The sequence below is a fragment of the Sciurus carolinensis genome, chromosome 1 (assembly GCF_902686445.1).
Source record: "Sciurus carolinensis chromosome 1, mSciCar1.2, whole genome shotgun sequence".
NCBI lineage: Eukaryota > Metazoa > Chordata > Mammalia > Rodentia > Sciuridae > Sciurus > Sciurus carolinensis.
This window is the reverse complement of record NC_062213.1, coordinates 156,199,752-156,224,703: the sequence shown is the minus strand read 5'-3', so window position 1 is coordinate 156,224,703 and position 24,952 is coordinate 156,199,752. Positions and strand designations below refer to the sequence as shown.

At 40.4% G+C, this 24,952-nt stretch overlaps 1 protein-coding gene across 6 annotated transcripts in view; it reads left to right on the top strand.

Moving 5' to 3' along the window:
- Positions 1–24,446, top strand: part of Ak4 (adenylate kinase 4) — a 62,148-nt gene extending 37,702 nt beyond the window's left edge. For all 6 annotated transcript variants that reach the window (XM_047556994.1, XM_047556964.1, XM_047557002.1 and 3 more), the window contains exons 4-6: positions 18,703–18,875; positions 22,508–22,626; positions 24,080–24,446. In XM_047556994.1, coding sequence (XP_047412950.1) covers positions 18,703–18,875; positions 22,508–22,626; positions 24,080–24,194 — 407 coding nt within the window. In that variant the 3' untranslated portion in view covers positions 24,195–24,446. The remainder of the gene's footprint in view (positions 1–18,702; positions 18,876–22,507; positions 22,627–24,079) is intronic.
- Positions 24,447–24,952: the final 506 nt, after the last annotated feature.

Here is a 24,952-nt window from a genome sequence, read left to right as displayed (position 1 = left end):
ATGGGGGAGAGAGAGGTGAAGGGGCAGGAGGAAGGAGGAGGGAGATTTTTCTTCTTCTTTTTTTTTTTTTTTTTTTCAATCATTCTACCAAAGGATGTAATATATGAGCCTTGCCTTGCAATTTTGTTATAAAATCTTTTTCTTCTATGGATAGGGTATTTTTGACTAGGTACTCCTGGGGTGAAATGATAACTAGGAAACCATCAGCTATTTAAAATGTATGTACGGCTGGAGTTATAGCTCAGTAGTAGAGCTATAACTGATCTGGCATGTGCAAGGTCCTGGGTTCATTCCCAGCACCATACAAGAGTAACACGAAGTAAAACAAATATGAATGTGGAAAGGTTTTCACTTATTTTAAAAAGTGAGGTCAGTGAACTCAGTGGCTCACATCTGTAATATTAGCAACTCAAGAGTCAGAGGGAGGAGGATTGTAACTTCAACCCTAGCCTCAGCTATTTAACAAGGCCCCAAGCAATTTGGTGAGACTCTCTCAAAAATAAATAATAAAAAAAGCTGGAGGCGTAGCACAATGGTAAATCACCCCTGGGTTCACTCACCAGTACCCAAAAAAGAAAGAAAAAAATGAGGTCACTGAGGTTAGGTCAGTGGGGAAGTATATTTCAACAGGTCTTCATTTCTCAATTTGACTGCCAACCAGTGCATTTAAAGAGGAACTTGCAAGTGCTCTCCTTAGCCCTAACTCTTTAGGTGAAGGCATCAAAATATTTTAAATTTGGTATATTAGTCCACTTCCATTGCTGTAACACAATACCTAAGCCTGTCTAACTTATAAAAAGAAAAGGTTTAGTTAACTTGAGGATTTGAGGGCCCAAGAGCATGGTACTGGCCACCATGGCCACATCATATCATGGCAGTTGGCACCATGACAAGAGCACATGTGAGAAGGAGATTCCCTGGTGAGACTGGAAGCCAGAGAATGGGGTCAGTCTTGTTGTTTTACCCTTCATAAATCACTCTCATGGGAATTAACTGGAGCCCCAAAAGAACATGCTGTTTCCTTCCAAGGGCAGCATTCCCAGTGACCTCCCACTAGGTTTCACCTTGGGAAGGTACCATCACCTCCCACATGGCCACATCGGGGAACCAAACTTAAAACATGCGAACCTTTGGGAGGACACATAAAACCATATCCAGATCAGTATTGGGTTTCATGGATAGCAGCTTTAAAACTAGGAATTAAAAGTGGAATGTAACTCTTTGAATTGGAGATAAAGATAACTTCAGTATGATAGTCATCATTTGGTCTGTAGTTTTATTTAGACCATGGTCTTTTTGTTTCTGTGTGAACAGTATTGAACACTAACCGATGCTTTCTGAAGGGAATTAAATTTTCCTTTTATTTCTTTTAATGCAGAAGTTAACACTGCTTAAATGCATGCAGTGTTTGTGTTTATTTTCCTTGAGAGTTAAAGATTTTAGATCAGATATTCCAGGGTACATGTTCAGTCAGCTTTTGGTCTCCACATAGGAGGTCTCTATCCAGAATGTAAATTACAGATGAGGAGTTAGGAATTTTGCCCTGATCTTGCAAATGTGTTTTACCATACTAGACTGTGCATAACTGCTCTGACCTTATCTCCTCCTATTTTTCTTTGTGAAGCTGACCTCTGAAGTGTGTCCTATCCCACTGGGCAGCATATGTCTACTGAGGGAAAAAAAAACAACCAACAGTATATTCTGAATTGCATCTCTTCGAATGCCAAGGGCAACATTTTTTCTGTTATCCTTGTGAGTATAGGTTATGTTTCAAGAATAAAATGTATAATAGAAATGTTTGGAAGGTCACTGAAGAGTTCTCTTGAAATAAAAATGAGCCAGGCGTGGTGGTGCATACTTATAATTTTAGTGGCTCAGGAGGCTGAGGCAGGAGGATTGCAAGTTCAAGACCACCCTCAGCAATTTAGTGAGGTCCTAAGCAACCCAGCCAGACCCTGTCTCAAAATAAAACAAAAAGGGCTGGGGATGTGGGTCAGTGATTGAATGTCCTTGGGTTCAATCCCTCATACAAAACAAACAAACAACAACAAGAAGAAGCAAAAAGCAAAAAAGAATCAGAGCTGGGCATGGTGGCACACTTATAATCCCAAGCTACTCCGGAGGCTGAAGAAGGAGGATGGCAAGTTCGAGGTCATCTTTAGCAACTTTGTGAGACCCGGTTGCAAAGTTTAAAAAGAAAAAGGAAAGAAAAGAAAAGGAGAAGAACTTTGTAGCTCAGTGGTATACTTAGCATGCTCAAGGCCCTAAATTCTATCCCCAGCACCACAAGAAAAGAAAAAGAATCAGGCTCATCCCCACTGTATGTGTGTGTGTGTATGTGTGTATGAGGGTCCTAGACATCTCTCTCTCTTTCTCTTTTCAATACTAAGAATTGCTACCTTTGAACTGCATTATTAGCCCTTTTTATTTTGAGATAGGGTCTCACTTCTTGTTTTGGTACTGGGGATTGAACCCAGAGTGCCTAACCACCGAGCCACACCTCCAGCCCTTTTTATTTTTTATTTTGAGACAGGACCTTGCTAAATTACTGAGGTTGGCTTTGAACTTGTGATCCTCCTGCCTCAGCCTCCCAAGTTGCTGGGATTACACGTGGGCAACACCACGCCCGGTTGTCCTGGATATATTGCTATAGTGAATAAAGCACAGATCTGACTGACTTTACACTGACTGACAGTGAAGGAGAAAGGAGAAGTCTGTTGAAAAGGAGTGGAAGCTGACTAAGTTCCTCCAGACACAGGAAGGGCGGGAGATGTGTGTTCAGCCAACCATGGTTAGGTGAAGTGACATCTGTGTTCTGGGAGGTAAATGGAATGGTTTTTACAAGCAAGGAGTGGCATTTTTAGTCAAAATGACCTGCATGAAAAAAGATGGGTGTGTGTTTAGATTAGTCTTAGTGCCACATTTCCAGGGACCTCACCCATGCCCCAAGACAATGCAAATATACATCTGACAACTTTTTTCTGCATCCAGAATTGTGATTTGATTAAGAAATTCTGTTAATGACCCTTAAATGAATATTGCCTAGCTCATTTTCTTTGTGGGCACATGTTTTTTAATTGTTGTTTTTGTTTTTGTACTTTGAAGGTTGAGTTCGATCAAGGTATTTCTTTAAGTTCTTTAAGATATGGTTGATTTTCATGAAGGATCAGCAACTTCTAGCTGTTGTGTTTTTTTTTTTTTTTTTTTTTTTTTTTGGTAAATGGACAGAATGCCTTTATTTTATTTATTTTTATGTGGTACTAAGGGTCAAACCCAGTGCCTCACACATGCTAGGCAAGTGCTCTGCCACTGAGCTACAGCCTCAGCTCCTCTAGCTGGGTTTTATTGATTAAAAATATATACTTTTGTAGCCAGGTAGCCAAAATACTGTTCCCTACAATGGTACGTCTTTTAATCTGTGTTTTTAAACAATGTTGGTAGAATTACACAGGATAGACCATGATTCAGTGGGGTTATAAAGAGATATTTTGGTTGACCCCTGACTTAAAGTTTTAGTTCACTTCTATCTTATGATATATTTTATCCAAAGTATATAACCTGTGAAGATTTTGCATCTAGGATTGTGAGCAGAGCTCAGTGGTAGAGCACTTGCCTAGCACGTACAAGGGCCAGGGTTCAATCTTCAGCATTACTGTTAAAAAGTTTTATATCTAGCTGCCGATTCCATTGAAGCTGTTGAATTCCCTTATTCACAAATGCAAGTGCTTGTGTGAATTTCCTTTTTGTGTGTGGTACTGGGAATTAAATCCAGGGGTTCTCTACTACTGATCTATATTCCCAGTACTTTTTACTTTGTATTTTGAGACAGGTACTTGGTACTTGCTAAGTTTCCAAGGCTGGCCATGAACTTGTAATCGTCCTGCCTTAGCCTCCTGAGTCACTGGGATTACATACATGTACCACCATCCCCAGCTCCGGTGAATTTTTCTTGGTGCTAAATATGTGTAATTTTTTGCATGATAAAGTATTCATTAAGCACCAACTCAGTGCAATGAAGTGTCTGGACACCACTGTGGAGCAATAAAGACAGTGGACAGAACCTGGTTCCCTGGCATTCAGTACTAGTGGTGATTCAGCCTTTGTACTGCCTTAGGTGTGAGGAATATCTTTAATTTCTTTGATTTAAATGCAAACCATAGTAAGTCATATTTTATCCTTTGACTTCTTCTGTGGCCAGCACCCTTGCTGGCAGTATGAGCTCAGAGTAGCTGACTGAAAACATGGTAAAGTCTTGGATCTCTTCTTCTTCCTCATTTGGTATGAATTCTCTCCTGACAGCCTGTCCTCCATGTCCACTTCTGGTGGCTTTCCTCTGATTGAGCTGTCTACATACAATCTTACTATAGTATTGGACAATGGGGACAATGATGACTGTTTATTCTGTGTGTTTTCAGAGAATTACCAGATTTTAATCTTACAAGGTAGTAAGAGGCCAGTCTCAGTGGTGCATGCCTGTCATCTGAGCAATGTAGCAAGGCCCTAAGCAATTTAGGGAGACCCTGTCTCAAAATAAAAAAAAATATAAAGGACTGGGGATGTAGCTCAGTGGTAAAGTGTCCCTGGCAATTCCAAGGACTGACCCCCTGCACCCCTCCCCCACAAAAAAGCAAAGCAAAAAAAAGGCATTAAGGACCACATGGAATACATATTTAAGCAAATATTTGAATACACCCTAGAAGAACTTGTTTCAGGGATCAAAAAACAAATCAAGTATGCATTTTTGTACATCCCGATGAACTAGGCAGTGGTTGGTCCCAGGAAAGAATAGCACACTTCCTGATTGTGAAGTCCAGGAGGACTGTGCAAACACTTGCAGTGTAGGATGTGGGGACTTGAGTGAAGGGATTAAAAGGAAGCAGGGGGTTCTCTTTTGGACACAGCTATTAATTAGGAAGCCTTCCTGGAGAAGGCGACACTAAGCCATATTTTGAAGGTAGAAATAAAGCACATTTTAGAGAGGCAACATGCACAATAAGCTACAGGGGCTTGAAACAGCATTGTTTGTTCTGGAAACCCCAGGTTAACCACTGGCTAATGCTGGAGCCAAAAATATGAGCACAGGAGGCTGGAAAAGTTGGTGAGGGCAAAGTTAAACACTTCTTGAAATTCAAAAACAGGCAGTTGAATAAGCATCAAAGTTAATATTAAAAACTATTAAGTTGGAAGGAAGTTAAAAATTTTAAAACTTATGGGTTTGACAGCATAAACAACTTATTTTTTAACTTTATTTCCAACTAACATTTTAAAAATTAACTGGTTTTTAAAAATATTTTAAATTTAGGTATACTTTTGACATCAGGGCATGGTTTCTCTGCATTTGGCCATGTCCTGTCAAACACTTTCAGAAGCTCCCAACCCACTCTTACTTAATTAGGAGCCTACAAAGTAAGGCACAGGATAACAACTGTCTTCCAATGGTAAGTGTAGGTGTTAGGGGAACTTGCTCCCCTAATTTATGGAACAGGTATCTTGGAAATGTGATTAATTAATGGACTGCAAAGCTACATCTGAGTCAAACCTAACTAGTTTAATAATGAGATATTTTGCACAAAGTACCATGATAAGAAAACATGAATGTTGAAGATGAATCATGAATTAAAGCCAAATGATCCATCTGTAGTAGACTAGCTATGTTGTCCTGAGTGAACCCAAGTTACCTTTTTTTGGATTCTTCCCCCATATCCATAAATAAAGCCTATTTTTGTTGTAGGTTTGCAAGGATTGGCTAACAAGTATGAAACTTAAGAGTTCTGGAACATAGATTGTCAAAGGGAAGATCTGCTATTATTATTATTATTATTGTAATTTATTTAAATTTGATACTGATATAGATATTAGAATTTAAAATTCCAATTATAAACTGAGAAATTTTAAAACATATTCTTTTTATATTTAGTTTTTTAGTTGTCAATGGACCTTTATTTTATTTATGTATATGTAATGCTGAGAATCAAACCCAGTGCCTCATACACGCTAGGCAAGTGCTCTACCACTGAGCCATAACCCCAGTCCTTAAAAACATTATTCTAATATGAAAAGGTTATTATATTTACCGCTCATTAAGTACTCTGGACCAATGCTTAATAAATAGGACCACTCATCTTCCATTAAGACTTCTCTATAAAAATAAAACAATATAAAACTGTGTATATGAGAGAACTCAGATATTGGAGAGATGAAACAGTTGAATCAGGGAGCATGTGGGCACATGCAGGTAATTTGACGTCATTTCCCCTGTTGTTTTTATAAAAATGATCTATGATCACAATGAAATGCTTAATTCATATGGAAAAATGCGAAGAATGTCGACCAATTACCTGAAATCCTACCAGCCAGAAATAAACCATGTTAATGATGGAAAAGCGTCAATAGAAATGTGTAGTACTGGCATCAGACTGCACACACTCCCCAGGTAGGAGGTATCTTCTATAATGAATAGCAGGGGATTATTACACTTACTATCACCTCCTCTCCCCCACCTCCCTCTGAATTTTCTGTTGGCTTTTGCTGTTAAAATTTATTATGATTATTTTCCAGTAAATTTCTCAGTTTTTCGTCTTTAAAAATTTAAATGAATTCTGTGCATTACTGCTTTTACCCACCTTATTCATTTTATTTTGATTATTTTCTTGATCATATCTCTGAATATACTAGGAATGATTGAACCGTACATTCTGAATGAGTTGATTTGTACAATATGGGCTTTATATATGAGTAGAGGTGCACTAGTGTTTAACATGACTTTTCCATTCATGACTTGGTTAGTTGGATTTTGTTGGATATTTTCCTTGCTTCCCTTCCTCCTTCCCTCCGTGCACTGATGAAGTGTGGTATTTCATGAGTTTTCTTGTTTGGAAATGTCTTTTACCGTTCAACAGCCTAGCTCACTGACTGGGATATTCTTGTGTGGTCCTGTTTCTGTAGGAACTTTATGGCCACTGTTGCTTGCTTTTCTGACCTGGGTTCTTGGTGTGAAGCCTAAGGCCAATCTGACTTTCCTTTGTTGAAGGGGATCCCTGCCCTTCAGTGTGCCCGCCCGATAGACTTTCTGAAGAATTATTGCTTCATTATTATTATTATTATTATTATTATTTAGTTAGGGGTACCAGGAATTGAACCCAGGGATACTTACCCACTGAGCCACATCCCCAGCCCTTTTCATATTTTATTTTGAGACAGAGTCTCACTAAGCTGAGTCAGGCTTTGAATTCACAATCTGCCTGCTTTGGCCTCCCAAGCTGCTAGGATTACAGGTGCTGCACCACCACGCTTGGCTTCTTCATTCTTGATATAAATAGAATATCGCAATACTGGTTGTTTTTATTTATTTTTCTTACAGTATATGGTGTGTCCTTTGGATCAGAAGTTCAGGTCTTTGCTTTTAGGGAAGTTTTCCATTTGTTCAGTTTTTCTATTCTATTGATATCATTAGTTTCAATACTAACCTGAATATTCTTTGTCTTTTATATACTTGAAGTTTTTCATTTTCCTTTGTCTTCAGGCATGCTTAGATCTTTTATTTTGAAAGAATTTTATTATCATTGTTGTTATTATTATTATTATTATTATTATTATTTTGTATGGGAGTGGTGCTTAACCACTGAGCCACATCCCAGCCCTTTTTAGAAAATATTTCATTTAGAGACAGGGTCTCGCTGAGTTGCTTAGGGGCTTGCTAAGTTTCTGAGGCTGACTTTGAACTCATCATCCTCCTGCCTCAGCCTCCCAAGCCATTGAGATCTTTTATCTTGAGGACAGGAAAGAACAAAGATTACATTCTGTAACTACTTCGTAAATTCTCTCCCTGTGTGTATCATGCACTGTGCTGTGGGCCTCCCTCACCCATCTGCTCTGCTTTCAGATTTAGACCACCACTCAGATCCTTCTCAGAGCATCTTTCTCATAGTATTTAATCTTCCCATGCCACTCTTTATGCTAATGTCTCAGTCATGTGACATCACATTGATCAATACCCCTCCCCCATTCTGCCACCCCTCACATGGGTCCAGGAAAGCAAGACTATCTTGCTCCCGGCTTCATTGCCAGTACCTACAGCAGTGCTTGGCACATGGAAATGCTTATGGATGTAGTCCACTTATAGAAAGGTCTCACCTACAACCAATAACTGAGCCCAGAAATACTCAGCCTATTATTTTCATTGGAGCAGACATATGGGCCTATAGTGGAATCATGTGCAAATTCCTTCTATCTTAATTGAGATACAATGGGACCACCCTGTCTCCTCCCTGCCTTGTTTTTTTAAATGGAGACTTATGTTCAAAGGACAAGCAAGCAGAATCTTAAACCACAGCCTTTAAGCAAGGTGTTTGCAGAGAATAGCTCCTTCTTCAGTGAATTGTGCGTCTTCCCTTATTTGGAAAAGGGTGCAGTGACGCTAGTATAACTGGTTTAAAAATATGAGCTGTAAGGTAGTCATTTCATCTCTGAACCTATAGAGAAAAGTCATCACAGCAATGCCAGGGCATCTCAGTGCTGAACCTCCCCAAGAATTCCTACCTACAAAGATTTCATCCTTTATTTCTCACAGCCACTTTGAGGAGGCAAACTTGTGGTTTGAAAATCAAAGTTTCTGGCATATCTGCCTTCTGTTTATCAACTGATCACTGAGTCATGATCATGTCATATCTACCTGGTGTGTGTGTGTATAGGTGTGCATGCGTGCGTGTACGCAGCGTGCACACATGCATGCATATCTAGAGTCACTTTTTCTTTATTTTCCCCAGTACTAGGAATTTGTACCTGGGGGCACTATACCACTGAGTTCTGCCCCTAACCCTTTTTATTTTATATTTTGAGATGAAGTCTCACTAAGTTGCCCAAGCTGGCCTTGAACTTACAATCCTCCTGCCTCAGTCTGTTGAGTTGCTGGGATTACAGATGTATGCCACTATGCCCCGTTTAAAGTAGTTCCTATTAACTTGTAAACTCCTCGAGGGCAGGACTCACTTACTACAAATCTCTTACATATCCTAAAGTTTCAAAGCCTAGAATGGGTCATGTGTCCCAGGAAACTCCCAACAAACAGGAGGTGAGTCCTTGAGCACTCCACACAGTGGGCACCGTGGAGCTCAGCAGCTTATTCTTTTTACTATTTGTTAATAAAAACTGAATGAAATGGAATATGGAGGTCTTAGTTTTAAGTATGAGATTATATCATGTAAAATAGATAAGGTAATGATAAGTTGGGAGAGAGAAAAGTCCTTATGAACAGGGTTTGGAGGCAATTAATTTTAAGCTTCAACTAAGGATTCTGGCTGTTGCGAATAGTTTGAACTCTTGGTCCAGAGAAGACTGGGGAAGAATAACCACCTGTTTTTCAACTTTAATTTATTGTTTGGTGCTTAATGGTGATGAACACTGGCTTGCATTTGTAACTTGGTTCTTGCTTTCACAACAGCTGGGAAGAGATGGGTGGTCGGAAGCAGCCCTTTGGCTGCAGACCTCAGTGGAGGCAGGAAGGGGGGATGATGTTGCCTGGCCTTTTCACAAGCTGCCAACCCCAGGCGGATGTTGGATGCTGCCCTTCAGGACTTTTCCATTTGTTTCCATCAGGCGGATGGCCTGTTTTGCTGCCTGGGAATGTGGCAGTGGACTCTGGCTCTGCACCTTCCCGTGGAGTGAATGCAGTCCCAAATTAGAAAAACAGATGCGTCCCACTTCCATTCCCCTCACTGCCTGAGCTCGTTGCTGTGGCACCTCCTGTTTTAGTGACCCTCCCTCAGATTTTTGGCATGGCTGGAGGGAGCAAGTGCCAAGGCCCAGTGGCCAGCACTGCTGGGAACACACCACCAGTCAGGAATTTAGTGACATCTTACTGCACTGAGTAAATCCTTTGGGGAGCTATAAAACTGAACCAGTGGACCCCATAATTAGCAATTGTGCAAACAGATTCAGAAGAAATTTCAACTACATGAAATGTCAGCTTTCTCAACCTGGATTGGCTGTTGGAATGGATGGGGCAGAGCAGTTTTTCTAGGCTGGATTAGGGGATGAGGGATAGGGATAGCTTCATGGGGGCACCTGAGGTAGATATTCATGTTTCTGATGAAGACATCCCTGGAGCAGCCCCATCTGTGCAGCTAAAGGGAGGAAGGCAAGCTTCTGTGTTTAAGTTGGTCTTTATTTTACTTTAGCTGTTGACTTTCCCACTTTTTGGACTATTAATGGGGTGTATTTACTTGGAATAGGCTATCTAATTAAGGAATATTAAGGAATATTGCTATCCAGTCCTATAGACGTCCTGTCTTTGAGGAGTCCTTTTAAGAAATGTAAAGCACACCACAACTTTCTAATTCTCTCTTAATGGAAAAATTATAAATGCTGCCACCTGTTGACAAAATTTGAGTGTGCATCTGTTTCACTTGGCCATTAATCCCTGCTCACAGGGGATCTTACTATGTCCTTGGTACTTCAGGAGTAAATATTGCTCCAATGCTTCCAATTCTCATAGGGGCTACAAGCCAACATGTCAAGGGCAATACATGCCCACAGCTGGAGTAGCAGCTGGATAATGACACTGTACTCAACTGGTTTAAAAAGTGTGGGTCCCTGGCTGCATCTTTTCTGACATTCTGCTTTTGGCCGCTGATTGATGTGAATATCACTTGTGAACTACTTTGGTGATTTGTTTAGCCCAACTCAAACACAGCATATCAACGTAAAGAATGCAAAAGCCACCATTGCCATACAGAATCCATCATTTAGGATACTCTTTCATCTTGCAGACCCGGAAGCTTTAAAGTTAGAATCTAGGCTGAATACTCTTATATTTTTAAGAATCTCAATGTAAATTTATGATTACACAAATGGTATGCCTTTACGCCATGTACAGACAGAGAAACAACATGTATCCCATTTGTTTACAATAAAAAAAAAAAAAAAAAGAATCTCATAGATAAATTCTGCTGCCCACTTTTGGAGCCCTTGCCTTTATGCCCAACCAAAGTGACAGAGCTCCCTTTCCAGGACCTGTGAAACCCCAGACCTGTGACAGCAACCCAAACCTCAGTGGGAGTCCCTAGCCTATCCCCAGAGCCTTAGTGACCAATTCAGAGTCCAGGACACCACACCCATCCTGAAATGACGCTATTCAAGGCATGTCACGTCTAACTGCCTTTTGACTTTGTGATGCTTAGGTCAGGAACCAAAAGCTAAGCCATGCCTCAGTGTCCTCATACATGCTTCTGCTTCTCCGATTGATTCTCCCCCTCACTGTGCCCACTGGAATCTTTCCTTACAACTTTCCAGACCCCCTCTCCAGGGACCAGAGCTCTTCAGCACTCTCTGTACCATCTGCCTAAAGAAGACCAGGATCTCCCCTTAGGAGGCTTCTTTCTTTTTTGTCTCTTTGGCTACTGAGACTCATTCTGCTTCCGTAAGACATCATGTTGTCTGATGGTGGTGATGGTGTTGTTTTGACTCCCCAGTGCCTCTTTTTGTCCTTGTATAAAAGCTCAAATTTGTCTCTATCCACCCTATGTCTTTTGGTTGTCAGCCCTCTTGTTTGTCTTTTTTACCTTTAATCCCACTTTACCTTCATTTCCCCCCAGTATTGGCTCTCTGCCCCATGTGCCTTCTTCCTCCCTTGAAGTTTACCCAAGCCCTAGCCACTATTCTGCAATTGGCACTAACTCATGCACTTATTTCTCAAAACATTTTTTTTCATCTTCCCTTTATTTTTTTGCTAAATTTTTTATTGGTGCATTATAGTTGTACATATGAATGGGATTTGTTGTTACGTATTTGTACATGCACACAATATATAATATAATTTGGCCAGTATCACTCCCCAGCACTTCCTCCCTCCAAATCTCTCACCCTTTGGTCTCCTTCCCCACTGATCGCCCTTTGATTTTCATGAGATCCCCCACCTTTCCTTTTTCCTCTCTAGCTTCCACACATAAGATAAAACATGACCCTTGACCTTCTGAGTATGGCTTATTTTGCTTAATATAATGGTCTCTAGTTTCATCTATTTTCCTGCAGATGACAATTTCATTTGTCTTTATCACTGAATAAAACTTCATTGTGTATATATTCTACATTTTCTTTGTCTATTCATTCATTGATGGATACCTCAGCTGATGTGAATTATCCTGCTATAAACATGGTATGCATGTATCACTATAGTATGATGATTTTAATTCTTCAGGATAAACACCCAGGAGTTGGATATCTGGGTCATATGGCAATTCCATGCCTGTCTTTTGGGGAACCTCCATACTGATTTCCATAGTGGTTGTACTAATTTACAGTCCTACCAACAGTGTAAAAGTGTTCCTTTTCCTTCACATCCTCTCCAGCATTTATTATTATTGGTATTCTCCACGATTGCCATTTTAACTGGTATGAAATGAAATTTCAATGTAGTTTTGATTTGAATTTCTCTAATTGCTGATGTTATATTTGTTGGCCACTGGTATTTTTTCTTTTGAGAAGTGTCTGTTTGATTCATTTGCATATTTACTAATTGAGTTATTTGATTTTTTTTTTTCGTGTAAAGTGTTTTGAGTTTTTAATATATTCTAGATATTAATCCTCCATTCACAACAACTTTTTGAATTAGGTATCAGCATCCTTGTTTTGCAGGCACTAAGAGGTCAAGTTGGCAGGGTCCTCAAAGTGAGCAAGTGGCATGGCTGGCCGTGTTGGGCAGTTACGCTGATCTGTTAAGCTACATTCCCTAATCGTGTGTCCCAGGTCAGGTGCTGTAGCATTCACGGCAGCATGACTGGAAGCAAATTAGATGTGTAGAACGTCTGGTGTGTGTGTGTGTGTGTGTGTGTGTGTGTGTGTGTGTGTGAGTGGGTGGGGAAGGTCCGGCAGGTTGTTGCCCACAGCACTGGACCAGGCAGTTCCTGGAAGTCACACAGGAGTTGGGCTTCCTAAGCCGTTTTGAAAGCTTACCGCTGCAGTCAGGATTGGCCATTTCTCCCTGTCTGAGAATCTGCTTCTCACAGTCTGTGGTCCTCTATTCAGGAGGAAGCTAGCATGGTGGGCTACATGGTGTGTGATGCTGGAGACCCATAGCACTTGTCAAATCTAGTTCTCTCAGTTATTAAATGTGTGATCTTGAGCAAGTGTCACTTCGATTTTCTGACCCTCGCTTTCACAGTTTTGAAATAATAAGGCTAACACCCAACTTACAGGATTATGACTTTTGGGGACAGTATCTGTTCACCCCTTCATTCACCACCTACTATGTATCAGGTACCGTGAGCCACAAAGGATATACTAGTAAATAAAAACTTTAAAAGTTCTGACCTCATTTAGGTTACATTCTGGTGAGAGTAAAAGCACAAAGTAAATCATGTATCATCTGACAAATGATGATGAATACTACGAAGAAAAGAGAAAACATAATAGAGGGTTGTCGAGGTGTTGGATGGAGTTAGAGGCACAGTTGACAGGGGGCTGGAGAATCTGTCACTGAGGAGGCACCACCATTTGAGCCAAGAGTTAGTTGCCGAGGACATGTGGATGGCAGAGCAAGCATGAGTTGTAAATGTCTCAAGCGGGAGCATGCTCGCCTGTTTGAGAACAGTAGGACATCAGCAGGGCTGATACAGAGAGATGGACAGGAAGACACAGCCACATGGGCAGGGCCCTGCTGGGTAGGCCCTTTACTTTTCATAAAATGTACCTGCCACAATCAGGGATGCTCAACAAATGTTAACGGAGACCATATGGATCCCATGGTGATGTTGTGTTCTTTTGGTGGAAGAGAGAAGTGTCTTGACATTTTAATATATATGAAGCCTAAAGACTGCTAAATTATTGAATCATGGACTGAGAAGCAATTTAGTCTAGTTTCTCCCAAAGCAGACTTCTCTGTGCGAATGTGCCTAAACATGTGGTGTTTACTAATGGAAAATAGTGCAAAGCTCTGGACCTTTCTTGAGTTGGGTGTTTGATCACAGTTAATGCAGCATGCATGTGCTTGGACTCCTTGGAATTTGTGTCACATTGTTGCCTGAAGGTTCATGGGTAGGACTAAGTCTTTGTGCTGAATCTATCAGTCTAGATAAATTCAAATAAAAGTTCATTGTGATAAGGTATGGAACTAGATCAGAAAAAGAGATTAAGGAGCTTGCCTTTTTAAAAATAAGGTAAATTATGGATGAAAGGGACAAACAGAAAACTTCTGGAGGGAAGCGTAAGGAAGTAGCAGCTATGCTGTGCCTAGGCGGAGCTCTCCCTTGCAAGTGGGTGGGAAACTTGCAAGTGGGTGTGGAGTCCCTGTTGACCAGTGATTACAAGTGTGAAGCTGTAATTGTGGTAGAGAGCACAGAGCACTGACGACTCCCAGAACTCTTAGAGAATCTCAGAAAAGCAATCAAATAAGTGAGCTGGTGGATGGGGACCTTTACCTCTGCCACCTTTTGACTGATGCAGAAACCCAGTGAGCTTCTGGGAGAACTGCTGCCCTGAGCAGCAGCAGCCACATCCTGAGCACTCACTGTGGGCTGACTAGTAGTGTGGTTAACATTTTTACAGGACTCCATCAGCACCCCCCAGCATTACCATTGGTTAGGGTCTTTTGTGGACCACCTCCTCCCATTCCTGTTGAAGTCCTATTCCCATTGACTGTATATAGAGATGAGGTCTTTAAAGAGGTAATTCAGTTAAAATGAGATCATTAGGGTGGGTCCCATTCAAATATGACTGGTGTCCTTAGGAGAAAATCTGGACCCAGATACATGCAGAGGGAAGAGGACCATTCAGAAAATACAGGAAATGAGAGCCGTCTGCAAGTCAAGGAGGGAGACCTCAGAAGAAACTAACCCCCTCCACACCTTGGACTCAGACTTTTAGCCTCCAGATTGCAGCAGAACAAAATTTCTGCTGTTCATGCTGTTTATGCCACCCTCTCTGTGGCATACTTTATTGTGGTGGCTCTAGCAAACTGGTACACCCTTGTTTTACATCTGAGGACACAAAAGATCAGAGAGGGGATGAAACTTGCTAAAGTCCTCACAGTTAGGACCAGGTAGAGCTGAGATTGGAATGCTATATCTGATTCCAAAGTTTGTTCCTGTCAATCACATTTCATACTGAGTCCCGAGTGAGTCTGGCTTAAGGCTGCATCTTCTGATCTTAGTTGGAAACAGTGACAGGTACAGAGATCTTTGACTTCCCGTCCATTCTTCTCACTAGTTTGACTCCTCCCCTGCTATATTGCTTTCATTAGAGGCAATGCATTCACAAGTACTTGCGTTTCTCTGGACAGGAATGACCTGAATGGGACTAATCTAATGGAGCCTTAGTAAATCTGAAGACTTTTTAGTGTCAACCACCCCAGAAATGGGGTTGATAACAACCCCTAATGTTGTATTCTTGCTGAAAAGTTTTTTTTCTTTTTCTTTTTTTGGTGGTGCTGGGAATTGGACCCAGGGCCTTGTACATGCCAGGCAAGTACTCTACCAACTGAGCTATATCCCCAGGCCTTGCTGAGAAGTTTGGTGCTTCTTAAATCAATCAATGGTACCTATTAAAATTGCCAAAAGAACTTTAAAAAAAAAAATACCTTAAGTTTTTATCTCAGTTTGAGATGTTCCACTCTAGGAAGTCCTGGGACAGAATGTGAACATTCATAATCATTTGTTTTTCTCTTCTTCCTAATGATTTTGATATCCATCAGATAGAGAACCCTTAAAGGTATAATATAACTCGTTTTGCAGTTGTTCCTTCTGAATACCTACAACACTTGCATCTGCTTGGTGCTAACATCTTAAAACAGTACTCTTCCATGCTGCTTTCATTATATCTACTCCCAAGCTTTTGTATTTCCCATTGTTCTTAAACTCAATCCTACTCTGGGGTTAGAGGACAGGATAAAGAGCCATTGTCCTAACAGGACTTCTAAGATGTCAAAATTATTCTCTGCAGCCGGTAGCAGATCCGAATGTCATTGCCCAATTGGTAGGTACTACTCAACATATTCTTGAATTCTGGGTGGTTTGAGTTCTGCTAATATTGAACCTACTTGTGCTTTCCTCCTCCAGAGGGCCCCAGAAGTCAGAAACAACTGGGAACTGAGCAGGACACTGACTGTCTTCCTCACACAAGGGAGACTAGCCAATCAGATTTGAGTTTTTATTTGTCGGAGGGACTCATGCTGTATTTTTAGATCTCCCATTCTTTCCTGGCACCTCCTTTCAGCTCTCAAGCTCTCTAAGGAGTAAAGAACAATGTTTTCTAGTCGGGGTAGTAGCTAGTAGTAGCAGAACAAAGGACTGGGACTATGGTTGAGAACTCAGATCTTTTCAAAGGGTTGTCCTTAAAATTCTTCATATATACTTACCAGTTTAAAAAAATGAGTTTGTCTTATATGATCAATAGATGGATAATTATAGGTATAAATTATGTACACATACAGTGTCACCAAATGTGTTATATTTCCTATCAAATATACCCCTCAAAATAGAATGAATGAACAAAAAATTACAATAGAACTTCTAATATGTGAGATCACTTTTGAGGCCATTATTTTAGGAAACATGTTTCCTTAATGGGGCGGAGTTTGGGAAGAGTGTAGAGATGATCTTGGTTGTTTTGGTGGACATATTTCTAGCTCCAGTTGTTATCTTGATGTTTTAGTGATAAGTGGTTATCTGGGGAAAGACAGGACCTGATCCTCAGTGAAAGCATGACTTGGTGTGGATGGCTCATAGGCAGTGAGGAGGTCTCTGGAGGGACATCGGATAAGAGTGTGCAGCAGTGACTGGCAAAAGAGCAGATGCCCAAAGCAGGGGCATGGAACAGCCTTTGTGTGGCGTTTGTCACATGCAGCCCAATAAGCGCTCTGAAGTCAGCTTGGATTCACACTGCTTTGGGATTTCAGTGCAGAGTGCTGCATATTCATGTTTGAGCAACCAACTTGGTGCAGAAAGGAAAGGAGCTATCTGAATTTTAAGTGGTTCACGAGCCACCAGGACCCATTTTAAGTTGTCAATCTTGATAACTTCCAATGATGGAAAGTTAGAGAGGTGGGCTGGTGTCCTCATTTGAAATGATTTAGAAATTTCTTCTCTGGATATTGAGTCTTTTTTTTTTTTTTTTTTTTTTTACTGGGGATTGAACTTAGGGACTCTTAATCACTGAACTACATCCCTGGTTATTTTTATGTTTTATTTTGAGACTGGGGTCCCTCTAAATTGCTGAGACTGGCCTTTGAACTTGTGATGCTCCTGCCTCAGCCTCCTGAGTTGCAGGATTACAGATGTGTGCCACCGTGCCTGGCTGGATGCTGGATCTCTTATTGTATTTTCTTCCAGCTCGCCATCCATCTGGTTCTTTTACCCAACTAGGTTACAAAGACTTTTAAGAAGTGACATTAGATACAGAAAGGTTTTTGCTAGAGAAAACTGGAGTAATACAGGATAAGGACTGAGCACTCCCACCCCAGGCAAATCTGCAGTTACATTTGAAACAGTCAATCCCAAGGAGGAGCAGCAACAGTATAATTTGGGTTCATGTGACATAACTCATCCCAAATTTGAAGAAGTCATGTCTATGAGCCCAAATTTTAGTTTTGTTGCTTATTTCCCCACATTTGGGAAGTTAGGAAGGACTTGTAACTTTAAGGGTTATCTCAATCTTTTTTTTTCTTTTTTGTGTACTGGGGATTGAACCCAGAGCCTCTCACACGCTAGGCAAGTGCTCCACCACTGAGTCACATTCCCTGTTCCAAATGGCTTAAAAGACTACTTTTTTTTCCCCAAAAAATAACACTTTAAATTCTTATTATTATTTAAAAACATTTCCCAGCTCTATTGAGGTATACTTGACTAATAAAATGTAAATAATAGCTAAGATATGCGCTGGATTGTTTTCTTACGGTTATACATTGTGAAGCTTAATAATTAACCTTGAGTAGGTACAATTTTCATGTGTGGTGAGAACATTTAAAATGACTCTTGTTAGATGGGTGCAGTGGCATGTCTGTTGTCTCAGCTACTTGTGAAGCTATGGCAGGAGAATCACTTGAGTCCTGGAATCTGAGACCAGCCAGGCCAGCATAGTGAGATTCCCATCTCTTAAGAATAGATCAATAAAAAAAAATAAAAAAATAAAAGGTCTCAGCATATTCCAGGTATACAATATGGAATTCTTAACTCCATTGCCATTCTTTACATTAACATGCCCACCTTGGTTAAATACAGATGCAGGTTAAGGTCAGGGTAAAGGATCTGACGCTACTTTCATTGACTGATGCTTTAAAATATATGTATATAATTATTTGTGGTAACCTAAGAAAAATGTATACATAGGTTGTTAGTGCTGAAAGGACACAAGATAACCACTTGTCCTTTCTCTTCTTCAACTGAAGAGGAAATGGGGTGATATAACTTGTTTAAGATCATACTGGTAGTTAAGAGCAAAGCTGAGATTATAGCCCAGACTAGTTTAGTGATTTCTAGTTTAGTGCACTTTTACTTTTTGTCATGTGGTTCCTTATGTAGACATGAGGTTATTAACTGGTGCGTTTTCTTCTAATATTAAATTTATAGGGATAGATATAAATTCTTTTTTTTTTTTTTCAGATATAAATTCTTGGTTGAAGCTCCTTTTGGGATTATTTGTAGATTTGATTGTTCTGTCATTGTTTCAACGCCCAAGTGGGTCATGTCTTGCATTTGTTTTATTTTCAACATTTAGGTTTTCCAAGGACATTAGTACAGGCTGAAGCCCTCGACAAAATCTGTGACCTGGATCTAGTGATCAGTTTGAACATTCCATTTGAAACACTTAAAGATCGTCTCAGTCGACGTTGGATTCACCCTCCTAGTGGAAGGGTCTATAACTTGGACTTCAACCCACCTCATGTGCATGTAAGAATATGCAAAGTGCTTTCACAAAATGACAAGAAAAAGGCAAAATTTTTCAGTTAAAAAGTGAATAGAGGACATGAATAAACTTAAAAAAACTACATGAGTCTCATGTAATGGTGCCTGCCAGTGACTTGGGAGGCTGAGACAGGAGGATTGCAAGTAGGAGGTTAGCCTTGGCAACTTAGTGAGACCATGTCTCAAAATAAAAAAATAACAAGGACTGGAAATATATTTCATTGGTAAAACACCCCTGGGTGAATTCCTGGTACCCTGGGGTGGGGGATAAGGGAGTGTTCAAATTCAGTAGTAGAGAAGGGAAACTTAAGTGAAAAATAGGATGTCACTTTGGATCCATTGGACTCAGCAAATTGAAAAAAAAAGTAGCATCTGTTGTTGATGGGGATCAGGGAAAAAACAACACTTGTTTTCTTTTTGTTTGATAATATATTCAGAGACTCTTTTTAAAGTCCTTTTAAAACAGGTAAAGTCGTGTTTGGAGTGAAGTTTATTTCAATGTTTGTAGTGCTCCCCCCCCCCCCAAAAAAAAAAGATTATTTGTCTCTAGGGGACTAGTTTGATAAATTAGAAAGCATCCATACCATCTTAGAATATAAAGAATAATCATTAAAAAGAATTCATTAGATCCCTAGCCCTGTCTCCCCTCCCCCCAAAAGAAAAGTCAAAAGAATAACTAGTAGCACTATATTTCTTTTTTTTGTTCCAGGGATTGAATTTAGGAGCACTCAACCACTGAGCCACATACCCGGCTCTATTTTGTATTTTATTTAGGGACAGGGTCTCACTGAGTTGCTTAGAATCTCGCCATTGCTGAGATTGGCTTTGAACTCAAGGTCCTCCTGCCTCAGCCTCCTGAGCTGCTGGGATTACAGGCATGTGCCACCATGCCTGGCTGTGCTTTTTGATAGGAAGAAATTTCCTGAAAGTATTCTTGAATGAGAAAATCACATAGAATGATCTCATTTTTGTAAAACTGTGTCTACATGTTTACATATATCTGTGTGTGTAGATGTGCTGTGTTTCTAAGGCCAGGGAGTAAGTTATGAAGGATGTGCCCTAAGTTGGCAAAGAGCCCGGAGGTGGGCAGGATAAGGGGATGGGGTCACAACTGATGTGTGTGTGAGGGCAGGGGGAAGGGCTTAAGGAATGGAAAGATTCCTGATAGAAACTCAATATACTACTATATAATTACCTGAAATTAAATATGGTATAAAAGTAGGCAAATGTAATAGTACTATATCAAATTTGCTTAGAGTAATTCTTCTTCCTCCTCCTCTTCTTTTTCTCTCTCCCCACCTCCCTGTTCTTCCCCTCCCCTCCCCCTCCTCTTTTGCACTGGGAATTGAACCCCAGGGGCACTTTACCACTGAGCTACATCCCCACTTGGTCATTTTTTATTTTTTGCCTGGAGATTGCAATCTTCCCTGTGCGGCCCCCCAAGTCCCTGGGATCACAGGTGTGTACCACCATACCCAGCATAACTGTCATTTTTTAGATGTAGACTTTTTCCTTCTCTGTACTGGGAATTGAACCGAGGGCCACCTGCATGCAGCAAACAGTTACCACTGAGCTAAGCCCCCAGCCCCTGATATAAACCATTTCTAATTTATCTTTCTATTAAAAACTATGTGACTTTCAGATACAGATTGAACTAATGCTTTAATCCAATCTGATAGCGCCTAACTCCTGTTCTTGGTTGGTATGTAGTGTTTCTTGTTATTATCCATGGTATTATCCAAAGGTAGAAAAAGTAGCATTATGTCTTACTGGGTGAATTTTTGTGCAAAAGACTTGACTTGAATAAAAATGGAAGTAGTAATTACTACAGAAAATTACTTCAGGTACTAATGATGCCTTCCCCTCTTCTGGGTACTATTGTGTCAGTAATGTCCCAAATGAAATTCGTTCATTTAGGTTAAGCTATAGTCTCCTTTTGAAGTTTTCTTAAGAAAGAAAGAAAGAAAGAAAAGTAAATAGTTCTGTAATTCCTTTGTTAGATCCCCTTTTCATTTATTCATCAGTTATGCATTCATTCATTTTAGAGAAGTGTCCAGCTACATCATCCAGGCTATTCCCAGCCTCCCAAGTAACTGGGACTATAGGCATGTGCTGCCTAGCCCTGGCTAGATCCATTTTTCATTTTTATCCCAAGAAGCTACATACAATTAGGAAAATAAAATGAGTGGGACAAAAAAAGGAGTTCTGAAACAGATATGAACTCTGAAGTCCACAGCACTTGACGTCTTAACTTTGTCCAGATCTGCTAGTGCAGATTCTATAAAAAATGAACAGCTTTACCACTGAGTTACTTTCCAAAGCTATTACAGTGATATTTCCAAAGACAGCAAAGTGCTAACCTGGCTAACTCTACCAGCCCCTATGGCCAAGCTTCCTAGGAAGGAGGGACACTGTTGACCTACTGTCATCCTGGTCTTTTTGGGAGTAGTATTGTATTTACTGAAATCCTTCAATGAATTTTGAGCATTGTGGCTATATGTAAAATGAAGAAGAGGGTACATGTAGGTGATGCACAGCCTTGTCCCATCCCCAACTCTCCTGTCATGTCCGTTAACAACTATGGAATACACATGTGATAATTATGTGGCTCACCAATAAATCATACATGTATGTCATGTCCCCAAACCCCTGAGCTGTAATGGAATTTTAGTGTGTTTCAAATTTATGGCCAGTTTCTAATTATTCATTTGAGTTGCCTGACCCTTGTGGTTCTGCTCCAGCTGCCTTTGACAGATTTATTTCCTGTGACTTTCCCCTGATGAATGATAGCCATGGACTTGACATACAACATTCCAGTGTGTCCATTTTGTTCTGTGTAAATAGCTGTGTGTCTTAGGGAGATTAAAAATACTGAAAATGTTTTGTTTTTTAATTATAATTTTTCAGGTCTAAAAATGTTGTACCTGATTACCTTGGCTATTTGGGTTATGACTATTTTAATATGCTTTTAGTTATGTCATTGTTTGATCTAGTAAAATAACCCAACATAGATTTCAGAGAGGCTCCATGGTGGTTTGAAAGCTGGGAGAGATGATATCAAAATGTCATCTCAGAGAAATTTAGGATTTTTCCTAAATGAATCAAATTGGTTCTTTAAAACATTTTATTTTCCACTTTAAGAACTCAGGCTTTAGAAAATAAAGCAGTTTTAGAGTAGGAAGAAAAAAGGAGTTCTGAAACAGAAAGGAACCCTGAAGTTCACCGCAATACTTGACATCTTAACTTTAAATATTTAGAGGGCCAGAGTGACATTGTCCAAAGGTTTTTTTTGTTGGGGAGGTTGCCTGGAATTTAAATTGAATTGAAAGTACCATTTATCAATAGTAGTGGGCTGTATTTGGAAGAATATGACAATTAATAAAGATTCAATGTCAGCTCTCAGAAAATGTCAGCACATTGTACAATCCCCTACCTCATGCTCAGCTTCCTTCATGGTGCCCACTGTCTCCATGTCTGGGAGACATGTACTGTCTGGTACATGTACATGTATTGTCTGGTAGGAGTCATAGGCGAGTACATGGTTTTGCACAGGGAAATTCTGACCTGTGGAATGGTCAGTGGTTCACTGTACTAACTCGTTTCTCTGGCGTTTTCAGGGAATTGATGACATCACTGGTGAACCACTAGTCCAGCAGGAGGACGATAAGCCTGAAGCGGTTGCTGCCAGGCTAAGACGGTACAAAGATGCAGCCAAACCAGTCATCGAACTATACAAGTGAGTGTGCTTCAGTATTTTCATGGCAAAGGACCAACTGAAAAGTAGTTGGAGACTACTGGAAAGGACACTGGACAGAGTAGTGTTTCCTCAAGGTGGATAAATTCTAAAGGTCCATTGTCTCCTTTGAGCGTGGATGCAATGCAGGAATTGTAGGTGGGAGATAGAGTCTCAGAGTCTAGGAATTTGTTGTTGTTGTTGTTTTAATCCTGAAACTGTTGATAATACAAGAATTTAAACTCAGTCATCTCTGTAAAATTGCACCTAGAGGGGCTGCGATTGTAGCTCAGTGGTAGAGTGCTTTGCCTTACATGTGGGAGGCACTGGGTTCAATCCTCAGTACCACATAGAAATAAAGTAAAGGTATTGTGTCTGCATACAACTAAAAAAAAAATTGTACCGAGACTCATTTTCATCCCCCCCCACCCCGCCCCCTTGCTCCAGTGCTGCTTCGATCCCAGGTCCTCTGTGCATGTTAGGCAAGCACTCTGCCACTGAGCTACACTCTCAGCCCTTTTATTTTCCTTTCTAAATGTCTGTGATAATGGTCTGTACTTTGATACCCCTTCACAGAAGTAGGTGATCTGGACAGCAGATTAAGACTAGATGTTTTTGTAGGGTTTTTAACAAAAAAGGTCAAAACCATATTATAAATTCAGATGGCTACAAGGGCCAGACAGGTTTTTGTTAAGGATGAGGATATAGCCTACCAATAGATTGCTTGCCTTGCATGGGTAAGGGCCTCGGTTCTATCCCGAGCCCTGGGGAGATGTGCCAAACCATGCAGTTGAACTGTACGGCACCAAGGCTGATCGAGCCAATGATCACCACAGGGACACACAGGCCAAGTGTGGCATTTTTCAGGAGAAGCAGAAATATGACTCTGTGTGTGGGGGGGAAATCTTAACTTTAATCTTTGAACAAATTAAAAAATTTAAAACAGTCTGCAAGACAAACTGAACCATATGCTGACTGTTTTGGGGGTAGCAGTTTACAGCTTCTGCTATAATCAGTTTCTTAACTTTGTAGACCCCCCAATTTAGCAAACCTTTAGATTGGATATTATGATCATATTAAGATTCATTTTGTGGTCCATGACTGATTTTTGTAAGTAGCAAGGGTTTTAGAATACCAAAGATTGTCATGATCTGCTTTTGAAAAGTATATTTGAGGCAAAATTTGGATTATACCTGTCACATTTTTTTTTTTTTTTCTTAAGGGTAAAACACAAGGTACTATCGTACCAAACATTCCAGAATTGCAAAAGCCAATGGCCTTGTTTAGCTCTGCCCAAGAGAGGCCTCATACATTTTGAAGTGGGGAAGCTTGGGCAGTGATGTGTGATAAAGACCACAAAATCATGCTTTTTTTGATGCCCAGACTTTATCTGTGTTAATATTATATTAAAAGAAATCCTAAAATGCCTTTGTGTTTGTTGGACTTTGTTTTTCAGGAGCCGAGGGGTGCTCCACCAATTTTCTGGGACGGAGACTAACAAAATCTGGCCTTATGTTTACACACTGTTCTCCAATAAGATCACACCTATTGAGTCCAAAGAAGCATACTGAGCCTGCCCAGTGGAAGAGCCAGGAAGATTTGGTCATTCATTCAATCGTGTGTGTAGCATTGATGCTTTGTCCAAATTAGAAGTCAGCTGAGATAGCTTACAGCATCTTTTCTGTTTAAATGGCGAACTGATAGAAAAACTAGTGAGTAGAAAGAGCTCATGAAGAGGCCCTCCTGTCTTTCAAAAGAAGGCGACTCGACTTGTCAAGCCCTTCACAAGCAAGCAAGTACAGGCTGGATTTCAGGTGTCTATCCTACACTCTAGCTAGGTTTGGACAGCCAAGCTGCTATTGCTATAATAGCCTTTTTTTTTTTTTTTTTTTGCATGGGATGATGGTGGTCTCTGTTTCTCCCCACCCCTTCAAAGGCTGTATTGAAACACAGAACCAATAACCCTGAGAATGCTGAGGGCTCTAATCTGGGCTTTGCCACAGTTCTCTGCTTTGTTCCCCCTGGTAACAGTGGAATTGAAGCTTTATTGCTCTCAGTAGTTGCTTCTCTCTTGAGTGACTGTGTCCACAATTCATTTTTTCTGCTAAGAGTAATGCCTTTCATACATGTTCTGCCATGCTCCATGGAGTTCCTCCTTTGCAGACAGACATCCTGGAATGAAAGGATTTGGTTTCTACCAACTTTGTTTTCTTACAACTGTTTTCTCTCTTCCTAGGACATTAAATATAGATTATGAAATAATGCAGATAGTTGCAGCATTTATCCCTCTCAAATTTCTCTTTCTGTGAACTGAGAGATAGGGACTACA